The 25,756-nt window shown below is 44.6% G+C and overlaps 1 protein-coding gene across 1 annotated transcript in view; it reads left to right on the top strand.

Moving 5' to 3' along the window:
- dnmt3bb.3 (DNA (cytosine-5-)-methyltransferase beta, duplicate b.3) overlaps positions 1 to 21,268 on the top strand; it is a 50,830-nt gene extending 29,562 nt beyond the window's left edge. Inside the window, exons 10-20 of the mRNA XM_056299567.1 lie at positions 634 to 713; positions 1,815 to 1,927; positions 2,462 to 2,645; positions 3,406 to 3,490; positions 9,738 to 9,883; positions 10,076 to 10,166; positions 10,759 to 10,907; positions 11,115 to 11,200; positions 15,817 to 15,886; positions 16,400 to 16,521; positions 21,058 to 21,268. Coding sequence (XP_056155542.1) covers positions 634 to 713; positions 1,815 to 1,927; positions 2,462 to 2,645; positions 3,406 to 3,490; positions 9,738 to 9,883; positions 10,076 to 10,166; positions 10,759 to 10,907; positions 11,115 to 11,200; positions 15,817 to 15,886; positions 16,400 to 16,521; positions 21,058 to 21,268 — 1,337 coding nt within the window. The remainder of the gene's footprint in view (positions 1 to 633; positions 714 to 1,814; positions 1,928 to 2,461; positions 2,646 to 3,405; positions 3,491 to 9,737; positions 9,884 to 10,075; positions 10,167 to 10,758; positions 10,908 to 11,114; positions 11,201 to 15,816; positions 15,887 to 16,399; positions 16,522 to 21,057) is intronic.
- The last annotated feature ends 4,488 nt before the right edge of the window (positions 21,269 to 25,756 follow it).

Genomic DNA, 25,756 nt, shown 5'->3' with positions numbered 1-25,756 from the left:
AAGTGGGTCTAATCTACTGTAATATCTCCAGTCATTTTTATAGAAACAATCTGCACACAGGTATATTAGAATAAGAGATGACTTACAATGTTTCCTGACAGCAATATATGCACATACGTACACAGACACACACACACACACACACACACACACACACACACACACCAAAGCAGGAGCATACTGAGCAGTTTGAACATTTTGTTTAGAATATGCAGCTGTTTGTTTTGTTACTCACAGTCAGAATGATTTCATCATTTTCTACCATGCTCCAATTGGTCCCTCACCAGGATGGTGTTGTAACCACAGTTATTATTATTGCAGTGTGGGGCGCTTTAGGCACCCATTCCCCAACTAATTCACTTACAGCCAAGGTAGTCACGTGTCATGGTAGACCAGTTCCAGACATCATGCACTGGGAACAGGTGTTTGAAGAATCCAACTAGTTATGCTAGCAAACCTATGTGCCTGTTTAGAGGCCAAAACCAGTTTGGCCCCTCACATTGTCTACGAATGTGTCCTACTCATGTAAATCAGTCAAAATGGGTTTCTGTAGTCACTCATTCTCTCCATCCTTCTTTGTTCCTCTCTCTCTCTCTCTCGCTCTCTCTCTCTGTGTACTGTGCCGCCCTGCAGCTTTTTGTCTGTGCTGTGGAACCAAAGACATCGAGATATTCCACCCTCTGTTTGAAGGCGGCCTGTGTTTAAGGTGTAAAGTAAGTAAAGAAGACAAATCAGTGTAACGAATAGGAGAGCATTGGCCTTTTTATTATTTTTTACAGTCCAAACAGCTTGTATTTGCACCAAGTGATTTTCACAGGTATGCAAGTGAAGTGGTAACTATGAGCCCTGAGTTGATAAGGTTTCCAATTAGTCAATTTATATAGCACATTTCACATATAGACTTGCAATGTGCAAAATACGCATTGTAAATAAAGTTTGACAGATCTGTGTCATGATATCAGTGCTTGTAGGGCAAATTGTCTTGGCCAGCCCCCCCCCCCCCCCCCCAGGGAGGTCATAGGCAGCCATACCAACATGTACGCTGGCTCTGCTGAACGATGGACACTAAGCAGGTATGGGGTTGGCTAGTACTTGGATGAGAGGATGGGAGACCTCCCAGGAAAACTTGAGTTGCTGCTGCAAGTGGTGTTGGTGGGCCAGTAGGGGGCAGTCTTCCCTCTGGTCCTAAAAAAAAGGAGATCCCAATGCCCCAGCGCAGTGACGGGGACACTGTGCTGTAGGAGATGCCGTCCTTCCGATGAGACATTAAACCAAGGTCCTGACTCACTGTGGTCATTAAAGATCCCATGGCACTTATCGTAAAGAGTAGAGGGTCCCCTGGTGTCCTGGCAAAAATTCCCAATCTGGTCTCTCCATCTGGCCACCTAATCATCCACACATGTAATTCCCTTAATGATTCCTCCCTCTCCACCTCAAGCTGATGTGTGGTGAGCATTCTGGCACAAAATGGCTGCCATGCATCACCCAGGTGGGTGCTACACATTGGTGGTGGTTGAGGTGAGTTTCCCCCCTTCACTGTAAAGTGCTTTGGATGTCTAGATAAAGTGCTATATAAAACTAATCCATCATTATTATTTATAAAGGTCAGGGAGGTTTAGCTACAGAACAGCAATACTGGACCAGGTAGTGATTCAATGATTTGCTCAAGTATGTCTAAGCAGGCAAGGTTAAGAATAAGGCCTGAACTTTGGTCATCTGGTTGGAGGATTGTTACCTCTGCAGCCCATAACAAATGTAGAACTAAATGCTCCCGGGTCCTCGATGCAGGTGTATAACACTGTGTTTCTCTGTAGGATAATTTCACAGAGACGCTGTACCGCTATGATGACGATGGATACCAGTCCTACTGTACCATCTGTTGCTATGGCATGGAGGTCATACTGTGTGGAAATGACAGCTGCTGCAGGTTAGTTCTTTTTGTTTTATCTGCCCACTTGTCTGTCTTAGTGTCTTTATGACTGCTTGTCTTTCTGTTCCTACTGTCTGACTGCCTGTCCTTCTGTCTGTGTGGTTGGTATGTGACTGCCTATCGGTCTGATTGCCTGTCTATGTGGTATCTAGGAGGTCTGCCTGTTAGACTGTCTGTCTGGTTGGGCCTTCTGTCTGTCTGCCAGACTACCTGTCTGCAACTTTGACTGTTACTCTTTTTGTCTCTTTACCTCTGCCTCCATGTCTTTGTATCCAACGGATGATGTAAAGGTTCATCAACCTCAGCTTTCATGACCCATGATCTTCTCTCCTCTTCTCGTTATCCATTCCACCTTCACTCCTATCTGCTACACTCATATCACCTCTCGTTTCTTCACTCATGTTCTTATCTCTCATCCTCTTCTTCCTTCTCTTTCTTTCCTGCCTTTTTTGTTACCAGTATCCTCTCTAATACCCCGACATGTCTTCTCTCCTCTCCTCTCTTGTTCTCTCCTCTCCTCTCCCCTCCTAGATCCTACTGTCTGGACTGTCTCAACATTCTGGTTGGTCCAAGTACATTTGAGTGTTTGAAGGAGATAGATCCATGGATCTGCTACCTGTGTCAGCCCCACGGGCAACATGGTGCTCTAATCCCCAGGAAGGATTGGAGCATACGGGTCCAGGAGCTGTTTGCCAACAACAGTGCCATGGAGTTTGTGAGTGTTGACAGATTTTCACTGTGTAAAACATGTATACTCTGTTGTGTGGGATTGTGTAAATATCCTTGTCGCTGTGCATGTATTTGCGTGCCACATGTGAGTTTGTGTGTATGTGTATACTCACTAAAGATCTGTACACGAATACAAATATTTCTGAAAACATTTTTTTTCTTCCATTTAAAAAAAATCAACAACAAAACCTGCCCATCCATACGAAGAGCATTTCTGAACTTTTTATACACACTGGAATTTGAAAACGATTAGAAAACACGTTGTGTGGCTTTATTTGTTCAATGACTAAAAACACTGTTATTATGTTGAAATGGGAAAAAACAGTTGCATTTCATAAAATGTCTCCGTGTGGACATAGCCCAAGTTAAATTGATGGCATTTAGCTAGTTTAGACTGGGATACCAATTTATCTATCTCTCTCTCTCTCTATATATATATATATATATATATAGTTTTACACTCTTTCAAAATGTATTGGAAACTGGTTTTGAAGTGTTAAACAATAAAACAGAACAAAACCCATATTTATAAGCCATAACGATACATTAAAGACAAAACTTCCAATCAGCTGTCACAGTGTATAGATTGGATATTTGTCTGCATGATGTATATGCAGGACTTCCTCAATTTTGATAACGAAAATCCATTAACATTAATCTCAACCTATAAGAGTACACTTCCAACCTTTTCATGTTAGTTTGTTTAATAGTAAAAAGAGCATGTTGTGACCTTTGCCTTTTTGTAGGAGCCCCACCGCGTCTACCCATCAATCCCCGCCAACCAGAGGAGGCCCCTCCGCGTCCTGTCACTGTTTGATGGCATTGGAACAGGTCAGTAAACGAAATCCAACATTCAACTTCTTCTTTCATGCCTGAGTTGGAACTCTGCACTGGCAAGATGCTTTGTGCTTTTGACACGAAGCAAATCCCGTGAGTTTACAAGCACCTCTGGCAGCTGTCTATGGCAGACAGCTGGCAAAAGAATAGGTCTGGCCACAGAGCGTCAGTCTCAGTCTGATCACAGCTTCAGAGCCTGATCCAAGGAGACGATGTAAGCATGATGTGACAGAGCAACGCTAGATCGATAGGTTATCGTCCTACTTGGAAGAAAATCTTTTCCAATGCCAGTGCACATAATGTAGCTCCAACACAGCAGAAAAGTCACACAAGAGAAGAACATAACACAGCACATCACCATCGCACACAGCATATCACATCCAACGGAGAGAAGAAATGCTGAAATGTAAATATTGATGAGTGGGATTGTTAGCTGTGCTGATGAATTCATAAGCATCTTATATCAGAATAAAAGCCTTTACACACCAGGGATGTGATGAATATAGGAAATGAGAATGCGAAATACTCACTTGCGAATATTTTGCATCAAAACTATTCATACCGGCAGCGATACGAATTTGCGACAGTGTCACAATTTTATGAGACGCGAGAGGGACTCAACCTGGCAGGTTCAGGTATGGCGGTGCGGTGAATGGGGATCTCCTCCTCTTCCCACTGCAATCGCAGGGGCACCCCTGCCTGTTGCTGGTCCAGCCCCCACCGGGCACACTTCCTCCATTGCGGTGTGCCACAACTGGTGTGCTGTCGATATATGCTACCTATCGAGATGTGTTACTTAGCGGTTCTGCGCATGGTTAGGTAAGGATAGGGTTAGACTGCTCTCCATTTGTGCTATGGTAGCATTTTTTGACAAGATATCATAAATCGTCAGAACACAAGCTCTGGGTCGGCAAGGAAGTGTCAGAATCAGATTTATTGTCCATGTAAGTTTGCATACACATGGAATTTGACTCCGGTTTTGTGGCTGTCTGTACTTAACAGAATAACAGCACAACAATCTTCAGATATATACACAAGGATTGACTATATGCAGGCAAAATACAAGCAAAATAAGAGGCAGTAAAATGCAGTGGTGTAGAGAATATTTCAGAGATGCTGAAATAAATGTAAGCAGGTTATTTACATACATGCCTGAGGTAGATGGACATGACAGAGCGTAGCAGTATACATACAATGTAGAGTATATGCAGTGTGGTTGGATTTATTTGACGATGTTAAGCATTAATTTGAATTACAGCCTGCAGAAAGAAACTGTTTTTTACATCTGGTTGTTTTGGTGTACAGTGTTCTGTAGTACCTGCCAGAGGGGAGGAGTTGGAACAGGTTGTGACCAGGGTGTGATGGGTCTGCAGTAGGGGTGCGCGGTATATGAGGTAGACGGTATAAACGATATAAATTTGGCCTATGATAGAGATTTGGACTCTACCGACCAATCGCGATAACGCTTATTGATGACGTCATCGTATCTGCCTCAGCGTGGCAATGGCTTCAAGCACAGAGACCACGGAGCAGGAGGAGCTGGTTAAAAAAAACGGTGCTACGTCAGTGATTTGGACTTGGTTCGGATTTAAAAAGTCGGATAGTGAGCAGAAAAATGTCATTTGCAAGATGTGTCAAATGACAATGCCTGCAAACAAAGGTAACATGAGCAATTTGTTCTACCATCTAAAAACAAAACATGTCCTCGAGTATGAGGAGAGCCAGAGGACGCGCTCGACTCAAACGCCCAGTCAGTCTCCGAACACAGGAGGGAAGAAAAAAGTTTGCCCTACTACCCAACCGCAGACCTCTATTGCGCAAGCTTTTTCGAAGAGTACTCCCTATGATAAAAAGAGTAAGCGTTGGACTGACATTACAAAAGCCATTACGATACACTTATGCAAAGACATGGTCCCTTTCCAAACAGTGGAACGCAGCGGGTTTCAAGACATGATTAAAACCCTTGATCCATGATACGTAGTGCCGAGCCGCAAGTACTTTAATGAGACAGAAATGCCCAAACTGTATGGCCAGCTCTAAGAGAAAGTTGAAAAATACCTCCGTGAATTAAAGTATTTTGCAACTACTATGGACTTGTGGTCGAGTTGCACCATGGAGCCTTATATCAGCCTCACGAGGCAAGTGAACTGGAGTAAACACCAAAGTTTAGTGTTTGTGTTTGCAGCTTGATTTTAATTTGAAATATGCTGTTTTTTTCTTAACTGAAAAGATGCTAAGTGTACTTTAAGTATTTCTTTCTTAAAAAATATCTGCAACTTGAGAAATTTGGTGTTGAGTAACACTTTTGCATTATAGAAAACCTATTTTACTTGAAGTACTGTTTACAATATCCACTTTATTTTTGTGTTCTTGAAGAAGTGAGCAATTGTTTCTGACAACATTTTCACTATTTTGCATTATAGAAAACAGCCTGTTGTACTGTTTTTATTTAAAATATCAGCAATGTTATTTGTGTTCGTTTGCACTATTTTGCACCATAGAGTGCTGAGTTTTAATTTTGAGTTTTGAGATCTGCACAATAAATGTTCTCAAAATTACATTATATCTGTTTTTGTTTTTTTGTTGTTGTTTTTTATTTATTTTTTTATCAATTTAGCTTTGCTAAGGGACTATATAACCCATTCAGAAACACTTCCATCATAATTTTTACACTTAAGTTTATATCGCGATATATACCGTTACCGTGAAGGGATTCAATCTATACCGCGATATGAATTTTAGGTCATATCGCCCAGCCCTAGTCTGCAGTAATGTTGCCTGCCCTTTCCTGATTCTGGAGATGGGCAGGGCACCCAATTATTTTCTCTGCAGACACAACTGTCTGTTGTAGTCTGTTCCGGTCCTGTTTGGTGGCTGATCCAAACCAGACAGTGATGGATGTGCAGAGGACAGACTGGATTATTGCAGTGTAGAACTGAATCAGCAGTTCTTGAGGCAGGTTGTACTTCCTGAGCTAGCAGAGAAAGTACATCCTCTGCTGGGCCTTTTTGATGATTGTATCTATGTTGATTGCCCACCTTAGGTCCTGGGAGATTGATTGTTAAACCCAGAAATCTGTAGGTTTTCACCGTAGACACCGTGCTGTTGAGTATGGTGGGGGGGGGTGGGGGCAGTGTTAGCGGGCTCCTCCTGAAGTCCACTGTCATCGTCACTGGTTTTTTTTTTTGGTTTTTTTTTTAACTTAGTTTTTATTTCAATTTCACAACTTATACAACCAAATTCACAAATGTCCCTGCTGTTTTTTCCATTTTTCAGCTGTGCCCACATGGTTTACAGATAATTCAACAAAAGGGGACCAAAAAAAGAAAGGAAAAAATAAATAAATTTAAAAAATTTAAAAAAAAAACGCTTCAGCTTGAAGTGTTAGTTGTAATAGTGGTATAAATTAAAGACATGAATAAATATACGAAAAAAAAGGGAAAGGAGGGTCAGGGAGGGGAGTTGTGTACGCATGTGTGTAGTGGTATGGCTGCGTGTATATGCATAGACAGATAAGGTGAATCGAGAAGATAGAGACGCATGTATGATACAGAATGTATACATGGGTCTGGAACATTTCACTGTCTCAATATAGCCATGGCCAGGCTCCACCTTTTAATAAATATATCTTTCTGAAGTCTCAAAGTGTATGTTATTTGTTCCATCTGATATATTTCCTATACTTTCTCAATCCATAAATTGTATGTTGGAGGGTCAGATTTTAACCACTTAATTGTTATGCATTTAATTGCGGCTATTAGTAATATTTGCAAAAGGTATTTTTTTAGCTCTTCCATCAGTCCCTTCCGGCATTAATCCCAGTAATGCCATCTTTGGATCTTTTGTGAAGTTTTGGTGGAATACTTCTTTAAGTGCCTCAAACACCTCTTCCCTAAATGTTCTTAATTTAGGGCATGTCCAAAATATGTGGGTATGGTTGCCAATTTGTGTTCCACAATTTCTCCAGCATTTATTTGAGTGTGTTGGGCCCATTTTAGCCACTATTTCTGGTGTCTGAAAGAATCTCATAGTTACCTTCCATTTGAATTCCAATTGCCACTGTTTTGAGTGTGTTCAGCTCCAGGTTGTTAGAGCTGCATCAGAGAGCCAGCTGATCAACCTCCCATCTATATGCAGACTCGTCACCATCCCGAATAAGGCCAATGATGGTTGTGTCATCCGCAAACTTCAGGGGTTTAACAGATGGGTCTCCTGAGATGCAGTCATTTGTATAGAGGCAGAACAATAGAGGGGAGAGCATATATCCCTGGGGGGTGCCAGTGCTGATTGTCCAAGTTACTCACTATCCTGATAGCCTAGTTGTTTGGCGATGTTCCTCCACATGTTGTCCTTGAGTTCATTGTCTTTAGAATTTTTTTGTCCTTTGTCATACAATACAGAGTGATAAGAAACACAAACAATCAACAGGTCCACCATTGTCATTAGGAGTTGTGACGTGACGTCCATTACGCACGTGATTGGTTGATGCCTTTATTTGTGGTGCCAAAACTTAGAAAAGTCAACCTCGTTGCAGAAAAAAATTACGCCACCTTTTCACCGCATAATATTCGCGTTCTGTGTGAAAGTACTCGTGACAAAAACAATAATTCGGAAAAATATATTGACGTGTGGATTAATCACGAAAGAAAAAAAACCCACCCCCAGTGTGTACAGGCCTTAAAGGACAACATTTATTAAAAGAACTCTTGGGGGGCGTCCAGGTAGCGTAGCGGTCATTTCCGTTGCCTGCCAGCATGGGTGTTGCCAGTTCAAATCCCCGTGTTACCTCCGGCTTGGTCGGTTATCCCTACAGATGCAATTGGCTGTGTCTGCAGGTGGGAAGACGGACGTGAGTATATGTCCTGGTTGCTGCTCTGGCGCCCCCTCTGGTCAGTCAGGGCGCCTGTTCGGGGGGGATGGGGAACTGGGGGAATAGCGTGATCCTCCCACGCACTACGTCCCCCTGGCTAAACTCCTCACTGTCAGGTGAAAAGAAGCAGCTGGCGACTCCACATATATTGGAGGAGACATGTGGTAGTCTGCAGCTCTCCCCGGAGCGACAACCGGGACAGCTGGGAGGAGTGGTTGGTTGGCCAGGTACAATTGGGGAGAAAATGGGGGAAAAGTCAAAACTAAAAAATTAGAACTCTTGGTGTTTTGTTTGATTAATAATGTACCGCCATTGATGGTGCTGAAAATGGCATGAAGGGATATTGTGATAATGTTGTGTAATCAGCTGGCTAAATATGAAGTAGGAAAGATGGAAGCGTAAAAGAAAACAACAAAGGTGTGACAGGAAGAAGTGAAGGAAGGAAATGTGAAGTATTTCATCATAAGGATTTTATTGCTCACTTTTAAGGCTTTAAATGGTCTTGCTCCTACATACATTTGTGATTTATTGATCTGGTGTGCCCCATCGACCATTAAGATCCGCGGATGGAGCCATGCTGGTTATTTACAGGTCTCGCTTTGTTACAAAGGGTGATCAGGCTTTTGCAGTTAGAGCCCCCACACTGTGGAACTCTCTTCCTGTTAAACTAAGACAAACCAAGTCTTTAGTTTCTTTTAAATCTCATATTAAAACTTTTGTAAAAGCTTTCTTATGAAAGCTTTTACAAATGTTTGATATTTGTTTTTATTTATTTATACTGTTTTTATTTTTACTCTTACTTATTTGGTCTTACTCTTATTTTTGCCTTGTCTGTTTTTTTTGTTTTTTTTTTAACATTGTTTTAGAAAAGTGCTATATGAATAAAGTTATTAATAGGGATGAATGTCATCTGATTTGTATTTTCGCTCATATCAACAACTGTATAATGCTCTCTAATGTAAACATATCTATCCATCCATCCATTATCCAAACCGCTTATCCTGCTCTCAGGGTCGTGGGATACTGGAGCCTAACCCAGCAGTCACTGGGGGCAAGTGGGGAGACACCCTGGACTGGCCGCGAGGCCATCATAGGGCCAATGTAAACACATTCTACTGTTTTATACTGATTTAATTCCACTGTTTCCATGTAGTTTCTAATTTGTTACCCATTCCGGAAGTAGTTTTGTCTAGTTGATTAACAGTGCTACTGGTGTTTTCTTTCCCTACTTAGCATTGAGTTGGTCAGTGCTCCTCTCTGTTAATGCCTTTCACAATGTGTGTGTGTGTGTGTGTGTGTGTGTGTGTGTGTGTGTGTGTGTGTGTGTGTGTGTGTGTGTGTGTGTGTGTGTGTGTGTGTGTGTGTCTCCAGGCTACCTGGTGCTGAAGGATCTGGGCTTCAAAGTGGAGAAGTACATCGCCTCAGAGATCTGTGACGATTCCATCTCCGTGTCAAATGTAAACCACGAGGGGAAGATCATCCACGTGAACGACGTCAGGCTCGTCACCAAGGACCATGTACACTCACTCACAGCTTGCCTTCATATTGCTTTTTTTTCTAAATTTAATTTTGTATGTTTACAAAGCTTGTCAAGCCTTTGCAAATGTTTAGCTTTCCGAGAGTTTTTCTTACTCCCTCTGATAATCTCCCAGATGATTGAAATGTCGGCTCACTATTCAAATTAATTTTGCCTTTTTTTTTCAATGCAGATCAAACAGTGGGGTCCATTTGATTTGTTGATTGGTGGCAGCCCCTGTAATGACCTCTCCATTGTAAACCCGTTACGAAAGGGCATCTACGGTACGTGTGTGTGCGGATAGGGTGTGAGTATTGATGCAATACTGCTGTGTATTAACAGTAAGGTTAAGGTTAAGTAAGGTTAAGGAGTGATGAAGAAGGATAGGATAACGAACGAGTATATTAGAGGGACAGCTCAGGTTGGACAGTTTGGAGACAAAGCAAGAGAGGCAAGATTGAGATGGCTTGGACATGTGTGGAGGAGAGGTGCTGGATATATTGGGGAAGGATGCTGAATATGGAGCTGCCAGGGAAGAGGAAAAGAAGAAGGCCAAAGAGGAGGTTTATGGATGTGGTGAGGGAGGACATGCAGGTGGCTGGCATGACAGAGGAAGATGCAGAGGACAGGAAGAGATGGAAACATGATTCGCTGTGGCAACCCCTAACGGGAGCAGCCGAAAGTAGTAGCAGATTAATAATAAGGTTAATGCATAGTAATTGGTAATTTTGGCAGATAATTGCAAAGGTTTCACCAGCTTTAAGTACTTGGTAAATTAACCTTCCTGAGCAGTTGAATTCAAGGGAATAGTTATAGCACAATAGCGTTGAGAAGTGGTCCTCTTCCTACAGTGTAATTCTCTCATCTGTCCTGCAGGGGGCACCGGCAGGCTGTTCTTTGAGTTCTACCGTATCCTCCACCTCCTGAAGCCCAAAGAGAATGATCCCAGGCCCTTCTTTTGGTTGTTTGAGAATGTGACCTTTATGAACACACATGATAAAGTCAACATCTGCCGCTTCCTGGAGGTTAGAGCTCATCTCCTCTGTTGTCTACTCTATGCTCTGCTCTGCTTTCCTCATATTTCACTCCATTACACTGCTATTTATTTAACCAGTCATTAATTTTTTCAGTATGCCTAGTAAACTAACAGTTGTGGAGAAAAATTGTTAGGCTGAAAGCCATGTAGTGATTGGCTGAGGCCTAACTCTTTCTGCAATTTCATTGGTTGATAGTGCAACCCAGTGCTGGTGGATGCCGTCAAAGTAAGCCCAGCCCACAGAGCGCGCTACTTCTGGGGTAACATCCCAGGGATGAACAGGTATTCCCACATCCACTTCACCCTCCTACCCTCTGGCTGGAGGTACCGGAACATCCGTGCTGCCTCCACCAGACTATGCAACAGTTTCATTCCTCGGGCTGTAAGGTTCCTCAACAGCCTGAACACTTAGACCTTCCATTAAATGACTTTTTGACCTGTCCATGTCAGGTCTGCTTGTGATGTTTACCAGTTACCTCTGGCTTGGTGGGGGCGTCCCTACAGTAGTGTTGCACGGTGTACCAATACTAGAAAAGTATCACGATACCCTCACGCAAAAAAAAGATATGATACGCTTGGTTTTTAGTATCGATACTTTTATTAAAATAACGTTCTGTGTCTGTGCAGCGAGCTGCTCCAACTCTCAAGTCATGCTCCTTGCACACAGAGGCTAGTGGGCATGCCTAACTTTTTCACTCACACACAGAGAAGCAGCAGCAGCAGTAGGCAGGCTGAGGTCACTGTGAGTGAGTGAGTGAGTGAGTGAGTGAGTGAGTGAGTGAGTGAGTGAGAGAGAGGGAACGAGAGAGGGAACGAGAGAGGGAACGAGAGATGGCGACAGGTTCGGAAGCGCTTGCCGACAGTCCTCAGCTTGTGGACAAAAAAGAGGGGCGAAGTGAAGTCTTGAGTTATTTCGGATACTTCGCAGATAGTGAGGGCAAGCCCACAGACACACTGAGACCCGTCTGTAAGACATGTTACAAAGGCGTTCAGACAAAGGGAGGCAACACGTCCAACTTGGCAAAGCACCTCACTGACAGACATCCCGGCCTTTACAAAGAATTCAAAGACCGACAGGTTAGCGAATGTGATTGAAAACACCATTACATGATCAGCCCCAATCTTATCCACTAACTATAGGCTATATAAGTGAAACGAGTGTGGTGTATTCTATGATAGGCAACCTTTTTTTCAACACTGAATTTTGACGAGGCATAGCGACAGTGATCATACTGTAGTTAGCTTATGGAAGGGCAATGTTCACGCTAGTAATGTTGACTTTAGCATAACTTGCAAACGATCTATTTAATATTCAATCAGTTCAGGTAATATTTATCATGGCATGTAGTCTGCCTTTTTGTCAATAATTATTTCTTAGATATAAGATAGGCTACCTGAAATGCACTCAGTAGAACCCATAGCCTACCACCAGAATGTATTGAGTCCAAATTAGTTTGTTAGCCATGAACGACATTCCATTAACTCAGCAGGCTTGACCTAGGGTAGGCTCCATCAGATGGCCCACTGAATAGCATAGTAATTTGCTTGTAATTTTAACACTGACCTTGATCTAGCCTAATTTGGCTATTTAAAGGTAATTTATTGTCATAACACAACATGTTTAATTTAGCTATAACAAACAATAAGAAACTTAACACACAAACTACTATTTTACTGACTATAAAAATAATGAACATGTGGGGACTTTATGATGAGCCCAGAATTGACCTGCACACTACAAAAGTGTATTAAATTAAACACAAATTACTCTATACACCTGGTGGAGGTTTGCATCCTACTGAGCATATTGTCTGGGTTTTTTAGTCAAAGGAATAATTATATTGCATAATTATTTAATGAATAGCCTAATGAAGAAAAATTATAAAGAATATGGTCTCTGAAAGTCAGACAATCAAACTCATGACAATCAAACTCATTAAATATTGAAGTAGGCTAATTTGTCCACCCCCTTTACAGACACACAAAGAGATGCCAGCAGAATCAGCAACTACACAGTTGAGACAGAGTTCCCTTCCAACTGTGTTTGAAAGCTACAGGAAGTATGATAAAGACTCAAAAGATGCAAAGAGATTGAACAGAGCAGTAGCTGAGTTTATCTGTCTTGATCAAGTGCCGATATATACAGTTGACAAACCTGGATTTCGGAATCTTGTGCAGCAGTTGGACAGGAGATATGATATGCCTGCAAGAAATTATTTCATGAACAATGAAATCCCAAAGCTGTACACTGAGATCAGTCAGGTTATTGAGACTCAACTTAAATGTCCGCCTTTTTTTGCTTGTACCACTGACCTATGGATGAGCAGGGCAGTTGATGCATACATGGCGTTAACAGTGCAGTACATATCTGAAACCTGGGAAATGCACTCCTGGTGCTTAGGATGTTCACCTTTGTATTTAGACCATACTGCAGACTGTCTCAATGAAGCCCTGGAGGAGATGGTGGATGTGAAATGGGAACTGGACCTTTCAAAAATGGTTGGGATAACAACTGACAATGCCTCTAACAATACAAAGGCATTTCAAAACTACAATTGGATACCATGTTTTGGGCATAACCTTCATCTGGCAGTAGGCAAGGCTTTAAGCCTGGACCGTGTATCAAAATGCTTGTCCAGGCTCCGAACAACCGTGTCTGCTTTTTCCAGATCAAGCAAAATGCTAAGGAGCCTGGAAAACAAGCCGAAGACCTTAAGCTTACCTGAGCAAAAGCTCATCCATGACGAGCCTACTCGCTGGAACTCCACCTTTGAAATAGTGGATAGATTCTGTGAACAGCAACAGGCTGTCTGTGCTGTTTTGGCAGAAAATAGGAGGAAGTGGCATCTGATGCCAAAAGACTCTGATATGGCAACCTTAGAAATCATTAGAGAGGTCCTTGAGCCAGTAAGTAGCCTCACAGATGCACTAAGTGGAGAAAAGGTGCCCACGTTGTCTTCTGTGCTGCCTCTAAAATGGAAATTATTTTCTTGTCTGGAAGAGAAGGATGGCGATAATGTTCTTGCATGTGACATGAAAGAGAAAATGAGATCAGACTTTGCCTCAAGGTATGAAAGCAGACTGCTAGACATTGTCCTTAACACTGCGACATTTCTAGATCCAAGGTTTAAGGACACTTTTGTTACTATGGAGGAAGAGGTGAAAGCAGATCTTTTGCAGAAATCTAGTGAGGCTCCAGTACAATCAATGAGTCAGGTTCAAACAACAGGCAACGGGCAAAAAAAATAAAAATTGACTTGAAAAGTCTACTGTCCACCATTAAGTTTGAAAAGAGGGAGTCAGGAGAGGCTAGTAGGGCTGAGGGAGGAGCTACTGTTTCCACATCGCCTTCGGACCAATTTTCAAGTGAATATCTCTTGTACAAACAAATGAAAGAGATAAGTGGTACTGAAGACCCTCTCACCTGGTGGAAGAGCCGTAAAGCCACCTTGCCAATTCTTGCACATTTTGGCAGACAGCACCTGTGCATTCGAGCCACAAGCTGTGCTTCAGAGTGAGTGTTTAGCACATCAGGCATTATCTGCAGCCCTAGGCGCACTAGGCTGACTGAGGAACACATTGACATGCTTGTTTTCCTTGTCAAGAACCTTCAAGCAGCAAAAGAATTGTCAAGAAAATAAATGAGAGAATATTACAGAAATTCAGAGGGTGAGAGAGTGTATTTGGGATTTCATTGTTCATGAATATTCTTTTAGTATAGCTATAAAGCTCAGCAGGTGGAAAGCAATAATTTTACTTTTGTTAAAACATGTTCAGTAGCTCAATATATTTTGCCAAGTATATTTTGATTTATTTATTCTGAGTGTTAAAGTTTAAATACTTCACAATTCTGCCCTGACAATCAGCAAAAACGGACTGAGAATGGTACTGCAAATGACTAATTGTCTGACTGACGTTTGTCCACCATAGTGTAATGGCATGTACCATGTAGTGGCATGTTTTGTTTTGTTTTTTGTTTCTTTAAATAAAGAGGAGAAAATAGTCTTTTAATTGTATGTGTCAGTCAGTCATTAATGTGTTCACTGTTCAACAGTTTAAATTTTACAGGAAAGTGGCTTGTTAAGCAAAAGCAAATATGTTAACAAACAAGAGATTATGCTCATACTTGCTCTGGAGAATTAATTTATTAATGTAATTTGCTCAAAAAGCAGGACAGGAACAAGCTGGTGAAAGTTAAACCATAGTGAGACCGAGCTGGACCATTATTCATCTCTTTTCCAGATATTTTAGAATTTCACCGTGGTATCGGTTCAGTATCGAGTCTCGAGGTATTTATGCAGGTATCGTATCGAAGTCATAATTTTGGTATCGTGACAACACTACCCTACAGACACAATTGGCCGTGTCTGCGGGTGGGAAGCCGGATGTGTCCTGGTTGCTGAACTAGCGCCACCTCTGGTCATTCGGAGTACCTGTTTGGGGGGGGACTGGGGGGAATATCGTGATCCTCCCATGTGGTACGCCCCACTGGTCAAACTCCTCACTGTCAGGTGAAAAGAAGCGGCTGGCGACTCAACAGGTATTGGAGGAGGTACATATGTGGTAGTCTGCAGCCCTCCCCAGATCGGCAGAGGGGGTGGAGCAGCAACCGAGACAGCTCAGAAGAGTGGGGTAATTGGCCAAGTACAATTGGGAGGGGAAAAAGGGGGGGAGGGGGATCCAAAAACAAAAAAAATAAAAGACCACCGGAGCTCACAATACAGATTAATTTGGGGGATATTTTGAGGTGAGTCATTTTTCCCTGCTGCACAGGATCTTAAGGTTCCCCCATCTGCCAAATCCCACAAGGACCCCTGGTCATACCCATCATTGATGTATGGTAAGTTGATGTCAAATATATTACATGTTGTGTGAAAATTGTTTGTATTTCCTTCCAGGCCTATTACAGCGTCTCAGAATGACAAGTTGAAGCTACAGGACTGCTTAGAAGTTGGTAGAGAGGCAAAGGTTAGTCACTTAATGTGTAGTTTTATTATTAATTCACAGCTTTCCTCACAATGCGACCAATGTGAATAATTTGATCTTATTATGGTTTCACTTTTTCACCATTCATTATGTAATTTTTCCCTTTTTTAATGGTGTGCCTGTGTGTTTGAAGAATTCACATTCAAAACTATATGTATCCATTTTGGATTAAGTTACCTGCAATCCTTGCTTAATTCAGTTTAATTTTCTGCTAATTTGATCTTATTATGGTTTCACTTTTTCACCATTCATTATGTAATTTTTCCCTTTTTTAATGGTGTGCCTGTGTGTTTGAAGAATTCACATTCAAAACTATATGTATCCATTTTGGATTAAGTTACCTGCAATCCTTGCTTAATTCAGTTTAATTTTCTGCTGTTACTCCTTCTGGAAGATTACCTTTCACTATTCATCAAATGATGTAGCCTTTGTTTCAGAAATGCACTGTTTGATACTGTATGTCTTTAATTACTCATTTGTTTGTTTCGTCCTCAGTTCACCAAGGTAAGAACCATCACCACCAACCCCAACTCTCTGAAGCAAGGGAAGAACGTCTCTCTGCTGCCCGTACTTCACAATGGGAAGGAGGACAACCTGTGGATCACCGAGCTAGAGAAGTATATTACATTTGTGTGTGTGTTTGTGTGCTCTTAAATTTATGTTTTAAAATGGAACAAAGAGTGACAGGTGCCAGGCGGGTGTGGAGATACTCACAAGTCCCCGGTTGAGTGCTGCTGTGTTGGAGTTCTCCCCGGGGAATGAGAGGGTCGTCTCTATACGACTGCAAGTCACTGGAGGGAAGGCTCTGACTGTTGTGTGTGCTTATGCACCGAATAGCAGTTTGGAGTATCCGGCCTTCTTGGAGTATCTGGGTGGTGTCCTGGATAGGGCTCCACCTCGGGACTCCATAGTTTTGCTGGGGGACTTCAACACTTATGTGGGCAACGATGGACAAACCTGGAGGGGAGTGATTGGGAGAAACGGCCTCCCCGATTTGAACCCGAGCAGTACCTTGTTATGGATTGGCCATAACAAGCACCATACTCGAACATAAGGTAGTTCATAAGTGTACTTGGTACCAGAACACCTTAGGCAGAAGATCGATGATAGACTTTGTGGTCATATCATCAGTTCTGTGGCTGTATGTTTTGGACACTCAGGTGAAGAGAGGAGCAGAGCTGTCAACTGATCACCACCTGGTGGTGAGTTGGATCAGATGGTGGGGAAGGCTGCCAGACAGACCTGGCAAACCCAAACGTGTAGTGAGGGTGAACTGGGAACATCTGGCGGAGGTCCCTGTCCGTGAGGAGCCTCCGGGTGCTCCGGGAGGAAACCAGAGCACCCGGAGAAAACCAATGCAGACTCGCTGGAGGGACTACATGCCATAGGAGGTTCTCGTGTGTCCCGAGGGAGGCTGGGGACATGGAGTCTGAGTGGGCCATGTTCAAATCCTCTATTGCAGATGCGGCAGGCAGGAGCTGTGGTCATAAGGTCATCGGTGCCTGTCAAGGTGGCAACCTAAGAACCTGCTGGTGGACACCGGTGGTGAAGGAAGCCGTCAGGCTGAAGAAAGAGGCCTTTCGAGCTTGGTTAGCCCAGGGGTCTCCTGAAGCAGCAGACAGGTACCGGGAGGCCAGAAGGGCTGCGGCTTTGGCGGACACAGAAGCAAAAACTCGGGTGTGGGAGGAGGGCTTTCGGTTGACCTCAAGGAAGTTCTGGCAAACCATCTGGCGACTCAGGAAAGGGAAGCAGGGCTTGACTCAGGCTGTGTTCAGCTGGGGAGGGGAACTGTTTGATCTGGACTGGGGATGTTGTCGAGCGGTGGAAAGAACACTTTGAGGAGCTCCTAAACCCGGCTAACATGTCCTCAGTGCAGAAGGTAGAGTCTGAAGACTCAGGGGAAGCCCCACCCATATCCCTGGCAGGGGTCTCTGAGGTAGTTAAGAAGCTCCTCGGTGGCAAGGCACCGGGTGTGGATGAGATTTGCCCTGAGATGCAGAAGGCTCTGGACATTATTGGGCTGTCTTGGCTGACACACCTCTTCAGTGTCACGTGGAGGTCGGGGACAGTACCTGTGGAGTGGCAGGCTGGGGTGGTGGTTCCCATATTTAAAAAGGGGGACTGGAGGGTGTGTTCCACTTATTGGGGCATTACATTGCTCAACCTCCCTGGGAAAGTCTACTCTAGGGTGCTGGAAAAGAGGCTCCAACCGATTGTCAAACCTTGGATCCAGGAGGAACAATGTGGATTCCACCCTGGCCATGGAACAACAGACCAACTCTTTACCCTTACGGAAGTGCTGAGGGGGGTATGGGAGTTTGACCAGCCAGTCTACATATGTTTTGTGGACTTGGAGAAGGCTTACGATTGTGTACCCCATGGCACTCTGTGAGGGATACTGCTGTAGTATGGGGTACCGGGGCAGTTGCTACAAGCCATCCGGTCCTTGTATAACCAAAGTAAGAGCTGTGTCCACATTCTCGGCACAAGGTCAAACACATTTTCGGTGGGTGTCGGACTCCGCCAAGGTTGTCCCTTGTCTCCAATTCTGATTGTGATATTCATGGACAGGATCTCAAGGCACAGCCAAGGTGAGGAGTGTGTCCGTTTTGGGAACCTCAGAATTGCCTCTCTGATCTTTGCAGATGATGTGGTTTTTTTGGTTTCATCAGAACGCGACCTCTAGCACGCACTGGGGTGGTTTGCAGCTGAGTGTGAGATGGCCAGGATGAGAGTCAGCACCTCCAAGTCTGAGGCCATGGTTCTCTACCGGAAAATGGTGGATTGCTCCCTTCGGGTTGGGGATGAGTTGTTGCCTCAAGTGAAGGAGTTCAAGTATTCTCGGGTTCTTGTTCACGAGAGGGTAGGATGGAGTGGGAGATTGACAGGCAGATTGGTACAGCATCAGCAGTAATGCAGACATTGTACTGGACCATTGTGGTGAAGTGGGAGCTGAGCCGGGAAGGCAAAGCTCCCAATTTACCAGTCAATCTTCGTTCCAACTCTCACCTATGGTCATGAGCTTTGGGTAGTGACCGAAAGGGTGAGATCACAGATACAAGCTGCTGAAATGAGTTTCCTTCATAGGGTGTCTGGGCTCAGCCTTAGAGATAGGGTGAGGAGCTTGGACATGCAGAGGGAACTCAGAGTAGAGCCGCTGCTCCTTCGCGTTGAAAGGAGCCAGTTGAGGTGGTTCGAACATCTGATTAGGATGCCTCCTGGGCACCTTCCTTTTGAGGTTTACCAGGCACGACCAACTGGGAGGAGACCCCGGGGTAGACCCAGAACTCGCTGGAGGGACTACATGTCCAATCTGGCCTGGGAATGCCTTTGTCATCCCCCAGGAGGGCTGGAGGATGTTGCAGGGGTGAGGGACGTCTGGAGTGTCCTACTTAGCTTGCTGCCACCGCAACCCGACCCCGGAGAAGCGGCTGAAGATGAATGAATGAAAATGGAAGGACAATGCTAATTAACATTATCTTAACTTTTTATTATTGTGTGTCCCTTTCCCATGCAATACTCTTATTATTATTATTATTATCCATCCATCCATCCATTATCCAAACCACTTATCCTGCTGTCAGGGTCACGGGGATGCTGGAGCCTACCCCAGCAATCATTAGGCGGCAGGTGGGGAGACACCCTGGACAGGCCACCAGGCCATCACAGGGCCCACACACACACACATTCACACCCAGAGACAATTTAGTACGGCCGATTCACCTGACCTACATATCTTTGGACACTATGGGAGGAAACCGGAGCACCCGGAGAAAACCAATGCAGACTCGCTGGAGGGACTACATGCCATAGGCATGTGAAGGCTGTAGAGATGTAGTCACTGTAGTCCCGGACTACATGGAGAGACTACATGCTGGAGGGACCACGTGCCATAGGCGTATGAAGGCTGCGAGTGATTGTATGTGTGTGTTCTGTGAAGGACTGGCGACCTTTTCAGGGGGTCACCCTGCCATCTGCCCCATCCATAGTGGGATAGGCTTCACACACCCCCCCCCCCGCAACCCTGAATTAGAGTAAGTGTAAATAGATAATGGATACAGACAATGTAGACAGCAATAATGTAGACAATAAAAAAACAGCAGTTGAACAGTTTTTTCTCTTATGAATAAAAATCAGGTTTTGCAGCAAATTAAAACAGTATTAATAAACGGGAAAGGAAAAAATAAACTCATAGGGAATGAAATGAGACCAAATCCTCGAACACAGTTTATAAATTTATTTCAGATTTTTCCCTTTTTCTCCCAATTTAGTGGCCAATCGATCCCTATTTTAGTTCAAACACCCACCCTCGTACTGCACGCGTTCGCCAACTGCATCTCTCCGGCCGGCAGTCTCGAAGGAGATGCCTCAAGGCAAATCCAGGCTGAACTACTGCTTTTTCCGACATACACAGAGACTCATTCATGTGACGAACACAGACCGACTCCGCCCCTCTCTCGAAGACAGCATTGCCAATTATTGCTGCTTCATCGAGTCCAGCCATAGTTGGATCTGACGAGACTGGGGCGTGAACCCCGGTCCCCAGTGGGCAACTGCATCGACACAATGCCGATGCTTAGACCGCTACACCACTGCGGACCCCTCAAACACAGTTTAGAAACGACTGCACAATACTGACGTAACTTAACACAGCTTTAGAATATGATTCCTGGACGTACAGGTGGCATGGCGGTCTATTCCGTTGCCTACCAACATGGGGACTGCCTGTTCGAATCTCCATGTTACCTTCGGCTTGGTCGGGCATCCCTACAGACACAATTGGCCATTTCTGCCGTTGGGAAGCTGGATGTTGGTATGTGTCCTGGTTGCTGTATTAGCGCCTCCTCTGGTTGGTCGGGGCACCTGTTTGGGGAGAGGGGGAACTGGGGGGAATAGTGTGATCCTCCAATGCGCTACGTCCCCCTGGTTAAACTCCTCACTGTCAGGTGAAAAGAACCGGCTGGTGACTCCACATGTATCGGAGGAGGCATGTGGTAGTCTGCAGCCCTCCCTGGATCAGCAGAGGGGGTGGAGCAATGTCCGGGACAGCTCGGAGGAGTGGGATAATTGGCCAAGTACAATTGGGGAGAAAAAGGAGGAAAATCCAAAAGATAAAATAAATGCGATTCTGCATTCTCTCACCATCTCACCAGGATCTTTGGCTTCCCCAAACACTACACCGACATAAGGAACATGAACCGGCAGCAGAGACAGAAGGTTCTGGGGAAGTCCTGGAGCGTGCCGGTCATCCGCCATCTCTTCGCTCCCCTGAAGGACTATTTTGCCTGCGAGGAGCTGCCGTCCCTGTCTATCTCATCTACCTCCCCGGATTTACCGGACCCCCAACCTCAGCAACTCGAATAGTGGACGTTGTTTGCAGTTTTGTTTACAGTCAGCCCTCATAAATTCAGAAGATATCTCAGAGGGCGTTGAGAGGTGAACCATTGTTAATTATTGTTGGTTTTAGCTTTAGGTCATTTAAAATCAACATTAGGAACTCTTACCCTCATTTTTATCTCGGCGACACTGTTGACCCTTCAGAAAAGCATGCTTCAATAAGTTTTGTACAGACTTTGAAATATTTTGTGTTGACTTTTTCTGAAAAGGACATTGAATATGAACTTTTGAATGTTTTAAAAAGGCAATGCTGAATGTAATAAGCTTCCACTACTCTACATTTTATTCATATTACTCGTGTGGTTTTCGTTGATCTTTACTTAAATATGGTTTGAAAGGGTTAAAGGTACTTGAACTATTGAAAAGTTTTTTTTTTTTTAGTCTGAATGACTTGGTGAGGGGAAATGCAAAAGCACACAAATACTGCATGCTGATGCTGTTTTCCTGTGATGCTGAATTGTGGTATTTTACAAAACCAGAAATAACATTTTAGGCATCTTTTCATCAGATAACTTTTATTCTGTGTAGCAATTTCTTTTCTCATCAGTTTTTCATTTCAAAACTAAAACAGTTGATGTTGAATAACAGTATTTATATTTGTGACCAGTATTGAGGAAATGAAAACTAAGTTGTAACATCTGTAGTTGTTCAGTAGAAAATGGAAGCAGTGCCCATCTCTCTGTCTCATTCAGCTTGTGGCCACAGAGCTCCACAGCCCCCTTCTTCCTCTTTTAGAGTCTCCCTGCAGTCCCCATTCATCTGTCTGTCTGTCCCAAGGAACAGCTATCATCTCACTCATAGCTGCTGTACTTGGGGAGAATTCAAGTATGACATTTGAATTGTAATGTGATTTTTCTTTTTTCAAATATTTGATTCAATGCTTTGTGTTGTGTTGTGTTGTGTTAGTGCTATGTGGCGTCTGTGGGTGTGCATGATTGTGCAACGACAATTTTGCCTAGCTTACCAAACTGACAGACAGAGCGATTGAGTGCTTGGTGTTTGTGGTGCTGAGTTTGGACAATCTGCATATTTGCAATTTTTTGTTATTTCTCAAGGTTTAACTAAACCCTGGTATGAAGGAAGCGTGTATTTCATAAACACAATTAAAACCTCTTTTGGGGAAGAATGGACTACCTGAAGCCATTCCTCTTTTTTCCGTTTTTAAATGTTGAGGGTCTAGTCTAAATATGTTGTGAAACAAGAACATAAGTTACCTACTCAATTTAAAGGGTTTTTCGTGAGGTGTCCGGGTAGCGTAGCGGTCTATTCCGTTATCTACCGACACTGGGATCGCCGGTTCGAATCCTCGCGTTATCTCCCACTTTGTCGGGCGTCCTTACATATACAATAGACTAAATGCACAGTGGCGCTGACGTAGTTAACGGTAAAATCTCTGCCAGCTCGTTCACTTCCGCTCCGCCTCCGCTATCCATACAGCTCATATGATTTTTGTCAAATGGCGACGCCGTCTCAGAAAAAGAAGTTTTAAGTTTCAACGTACCGATAGCACAACAGCTGAGCATTACTGTGTGCCTTTGTGTCAAGCCTCCAGTAAGTACAACAAAGTACTTAGTTTTCATACTGTTACGTGCATGGATAAGTAGACACGCTGGCCGCTGGCTCGCGGGTCTCATCCTTTAGTCGAGCGGTTAGCGATGTCTCCCGCGGTGCGGGCGATACGGGTTCGCGTCCCGGCCGCGGCAGTTCCTGTGGCTGCCCCCCGAATTCGCTACATTGGCGTCAAAAGTGGGATGGAGCGACCGTAAGGCCATCGGAAGCGTATGCGCCCTGAGGCGTGAAGGAGCTGATATGCTTAAGCACGGGGACGCGCTTCCCGAAGGAGGGGGGTAGTGTAACGTCATGGATAAGAAGACACGCTGGCTCGAGGGTCTGACCCTTTAGTCTAGCGGTTAGCGATGTCTCCTGCGGTGCGGGCGATACGGGTTCGCTTCCCGGCCGCGGCAGTTTCTGTGGTTGCGTCGTCCCCCGAATTCGCCACAATACGTTTCCCTCCGACGCGGAAACCAGGCGAAAATGGAATCTCGCTATCCGGAGGGGCAACTTCACCATTAACCACCATACCGATGTTCGTGAGGCAGGGTCCGAAACAGGTCGGCAAGTGTTAAAGAAGGGAGCGGTTCCGGCGTTGTTTAAGTGGAACAATTTCTCCGGCCCACTTCCAAGACCGGGGGTGTGGGAGAGGAGAGAGCGACCGGCGACGTAGGTTGACACACCGGGCGAGGAGGCTGAAACAATCCCCGACCCCGGGGACCACGACTACGCTTCGGCTCCGGATCCTGCAGTTGTCGATTTAGCTCTCGATGAAAACATCTCTCAGAGAGGGGATCCGCCAGCTGAGGACACACATCGGGAAGTTTACGATGAAACAGTGGCTTGGCATTCACCGTTTTGCTGGCTGGCAGAGACATTCGGTTTTTCACAAAATGACCAGCGGGCTCAGATTAGAGGTAACGTTAGATGCACTAAATTGTGTTAAATTTACAGACATATTGAGTTGTCCCGATTAAAGTTTAGTGGCTAATTAATGAAACGAGCTCAGCCAACTTATTTGTTAGTGTCACGTGTTTAACTTGACCTACTCACGGGTGTACGTGCAGTGCGTGTGACGTATACAGGAAGTTAGACGCGCATGTTATGAAGGTTGTATGATGAACGAAACGCTAGTAAAAGCTACACAGTTAAGAACCTACGAAGTCGGCTCATTCTTGAATTATTCTTATGTCAGTAAGACAAGGCGTCTACGGACATTACATGGTGTCAGAATAGTCTGTGTATCTGAACACGAGCGGTCATGCCGAAGTTTAATCCGCCGAGTGAATTCAAGTTTGACTGCCCCGTTGAATGGCCGGAGTGGAAACAACGGTTTTCGCGCTTCAGGCTCGCGACAAAACTGGATAAAGACGACGGGGAGATTCAAGTGAGTTCGCTGATTTATGCAATGGGAAGCGAGGCTGAAAAGATATTCAGCTCGCTTGACTTCGCGGCGGAGGTTGATAAAGTGGACTATGATATCATACTGAAAAAGTTCGACGACTACTTTATTCCCCGCCGTAACATCATACATGAGAGGGCGTGCTTCTATCAACGTAGCCAGCAGCCAGGAGAGACAGCGGAGATGTACATCCGGACATTGTATGAGCTGTCTGAACACTGTGAGTTTGGGGACAAGAGGGATGAACATATCAGAGATCGTCTGGTAGTGGGCATAAAAGACAAAGTGCTCTCCCGTCAGTTCCAGCTCACAGCGGACCTTACGCTGGTGAAAGTCATTGAACAAGTGCGCCAGGAGGAGGCAATAACAAATCAGCTCAGCCTCCGAGCTAACCAACCAGAGGCCCAGCTGGCTAACGTCAATGTTGTCCGACGGCGGGACGGACGCCAAAAGAAAAAGGGCGGACAGACAGCGTCATGGTGGCAGCAGTCCTGCAACCAACAAAGTATATGAATGCGGGAGGTGCGGCAAGACGCAGCACACTGATGAGCGGAAGTGTCCTGCAATGAACAGTAAGTGCAACAAGTGTCATAAAAAGGGACATTGGGAGCGTGTATGTCACTCTAAAGCGGTGAGAGAAGTCACTGAAGAGGTTAAACAGCTGTACTTTCTGGGAGAAGTTGGCAAAGAGAGCAGTCAAGAGGTTTGGACTGTTAGTTTAACAATAAGTGATGTACCAATAACCTTTAAAATTGACACGGGGGCTGACGCTACTGTTATCAACCAAGGGACATTTAAAAAGCTGAAGCCAAACATAAAACTGGGACCTCCTGACACATGCTTCATAAGCCCAGGTGGAAACATCAGCTGCATAGGACAGTTTCAAGCCACAACCAACTACAAGGAGAAACAATACTCCTTTCCAGTGTATGTGATCAAGGGGAGAGGCAGCTGTCTGCTGAGTCGTCCAGAGGCAGTGGAGATGGGTCTAGTGAAGCGGATGAATGAGGTCAGTGGAGTTTTCGGTTCAAGTGGACTGCTGAAAACAGACCCAGTGAAAATAGCTCTGGTGGAGGGTGCCCAGCCATACGCGGTGCATACAGCCAGACGGATACCGCTGCCACTTGTACCACTGGTTAAGAAAGAACTGCAGCGCATGGAAAATGAGGGCATTATTGAAAAAGTGACTCAGACCACAGAATGGTGCGCCGCTATGGTGCCGGTGCTGAAACCGAACAAGAAAGAGGTTCGCTGCTGCGCTGACCTCAGGAGGCTGAATCGAGCGGTGAAACGTGAGAAATACGTGCTGCCCACTATGGAGGAAATAATGCCAAGGCTCGCAGGGTCAAAGTTCTTCACAACGTTGGATGCAGCAAGTAGGTTTTACCAGATCCCCTTGCATGAAGACAGCAGGGGGCTCACCACTTTCATCACCCCATTTGGGAGGTATGCTTTCTGCCGCCTTCCATTTGGTATAACGAGTGCTCCAGAGATTTTCCAGA

The sequence above is a fragment of the Lampris incognitus genome, chromosome 2 (assembly GCF_029633865.1).
Source record: "Lampris incognitus isolate fLamInc1 chromosome 2, fLamInc1.hap2, whole genome shotgun sequence".
NCBI classification, from domain to species: domain Eukaryota; kingdom Metazoa; phylum Chordata; class Actinopteri; order Lampriformes; family Lampridae; genus Lampris; species Lampris incognitus.
This window is presented reverse-complemented; position numbering and strand designations above follow the sequence as displayed.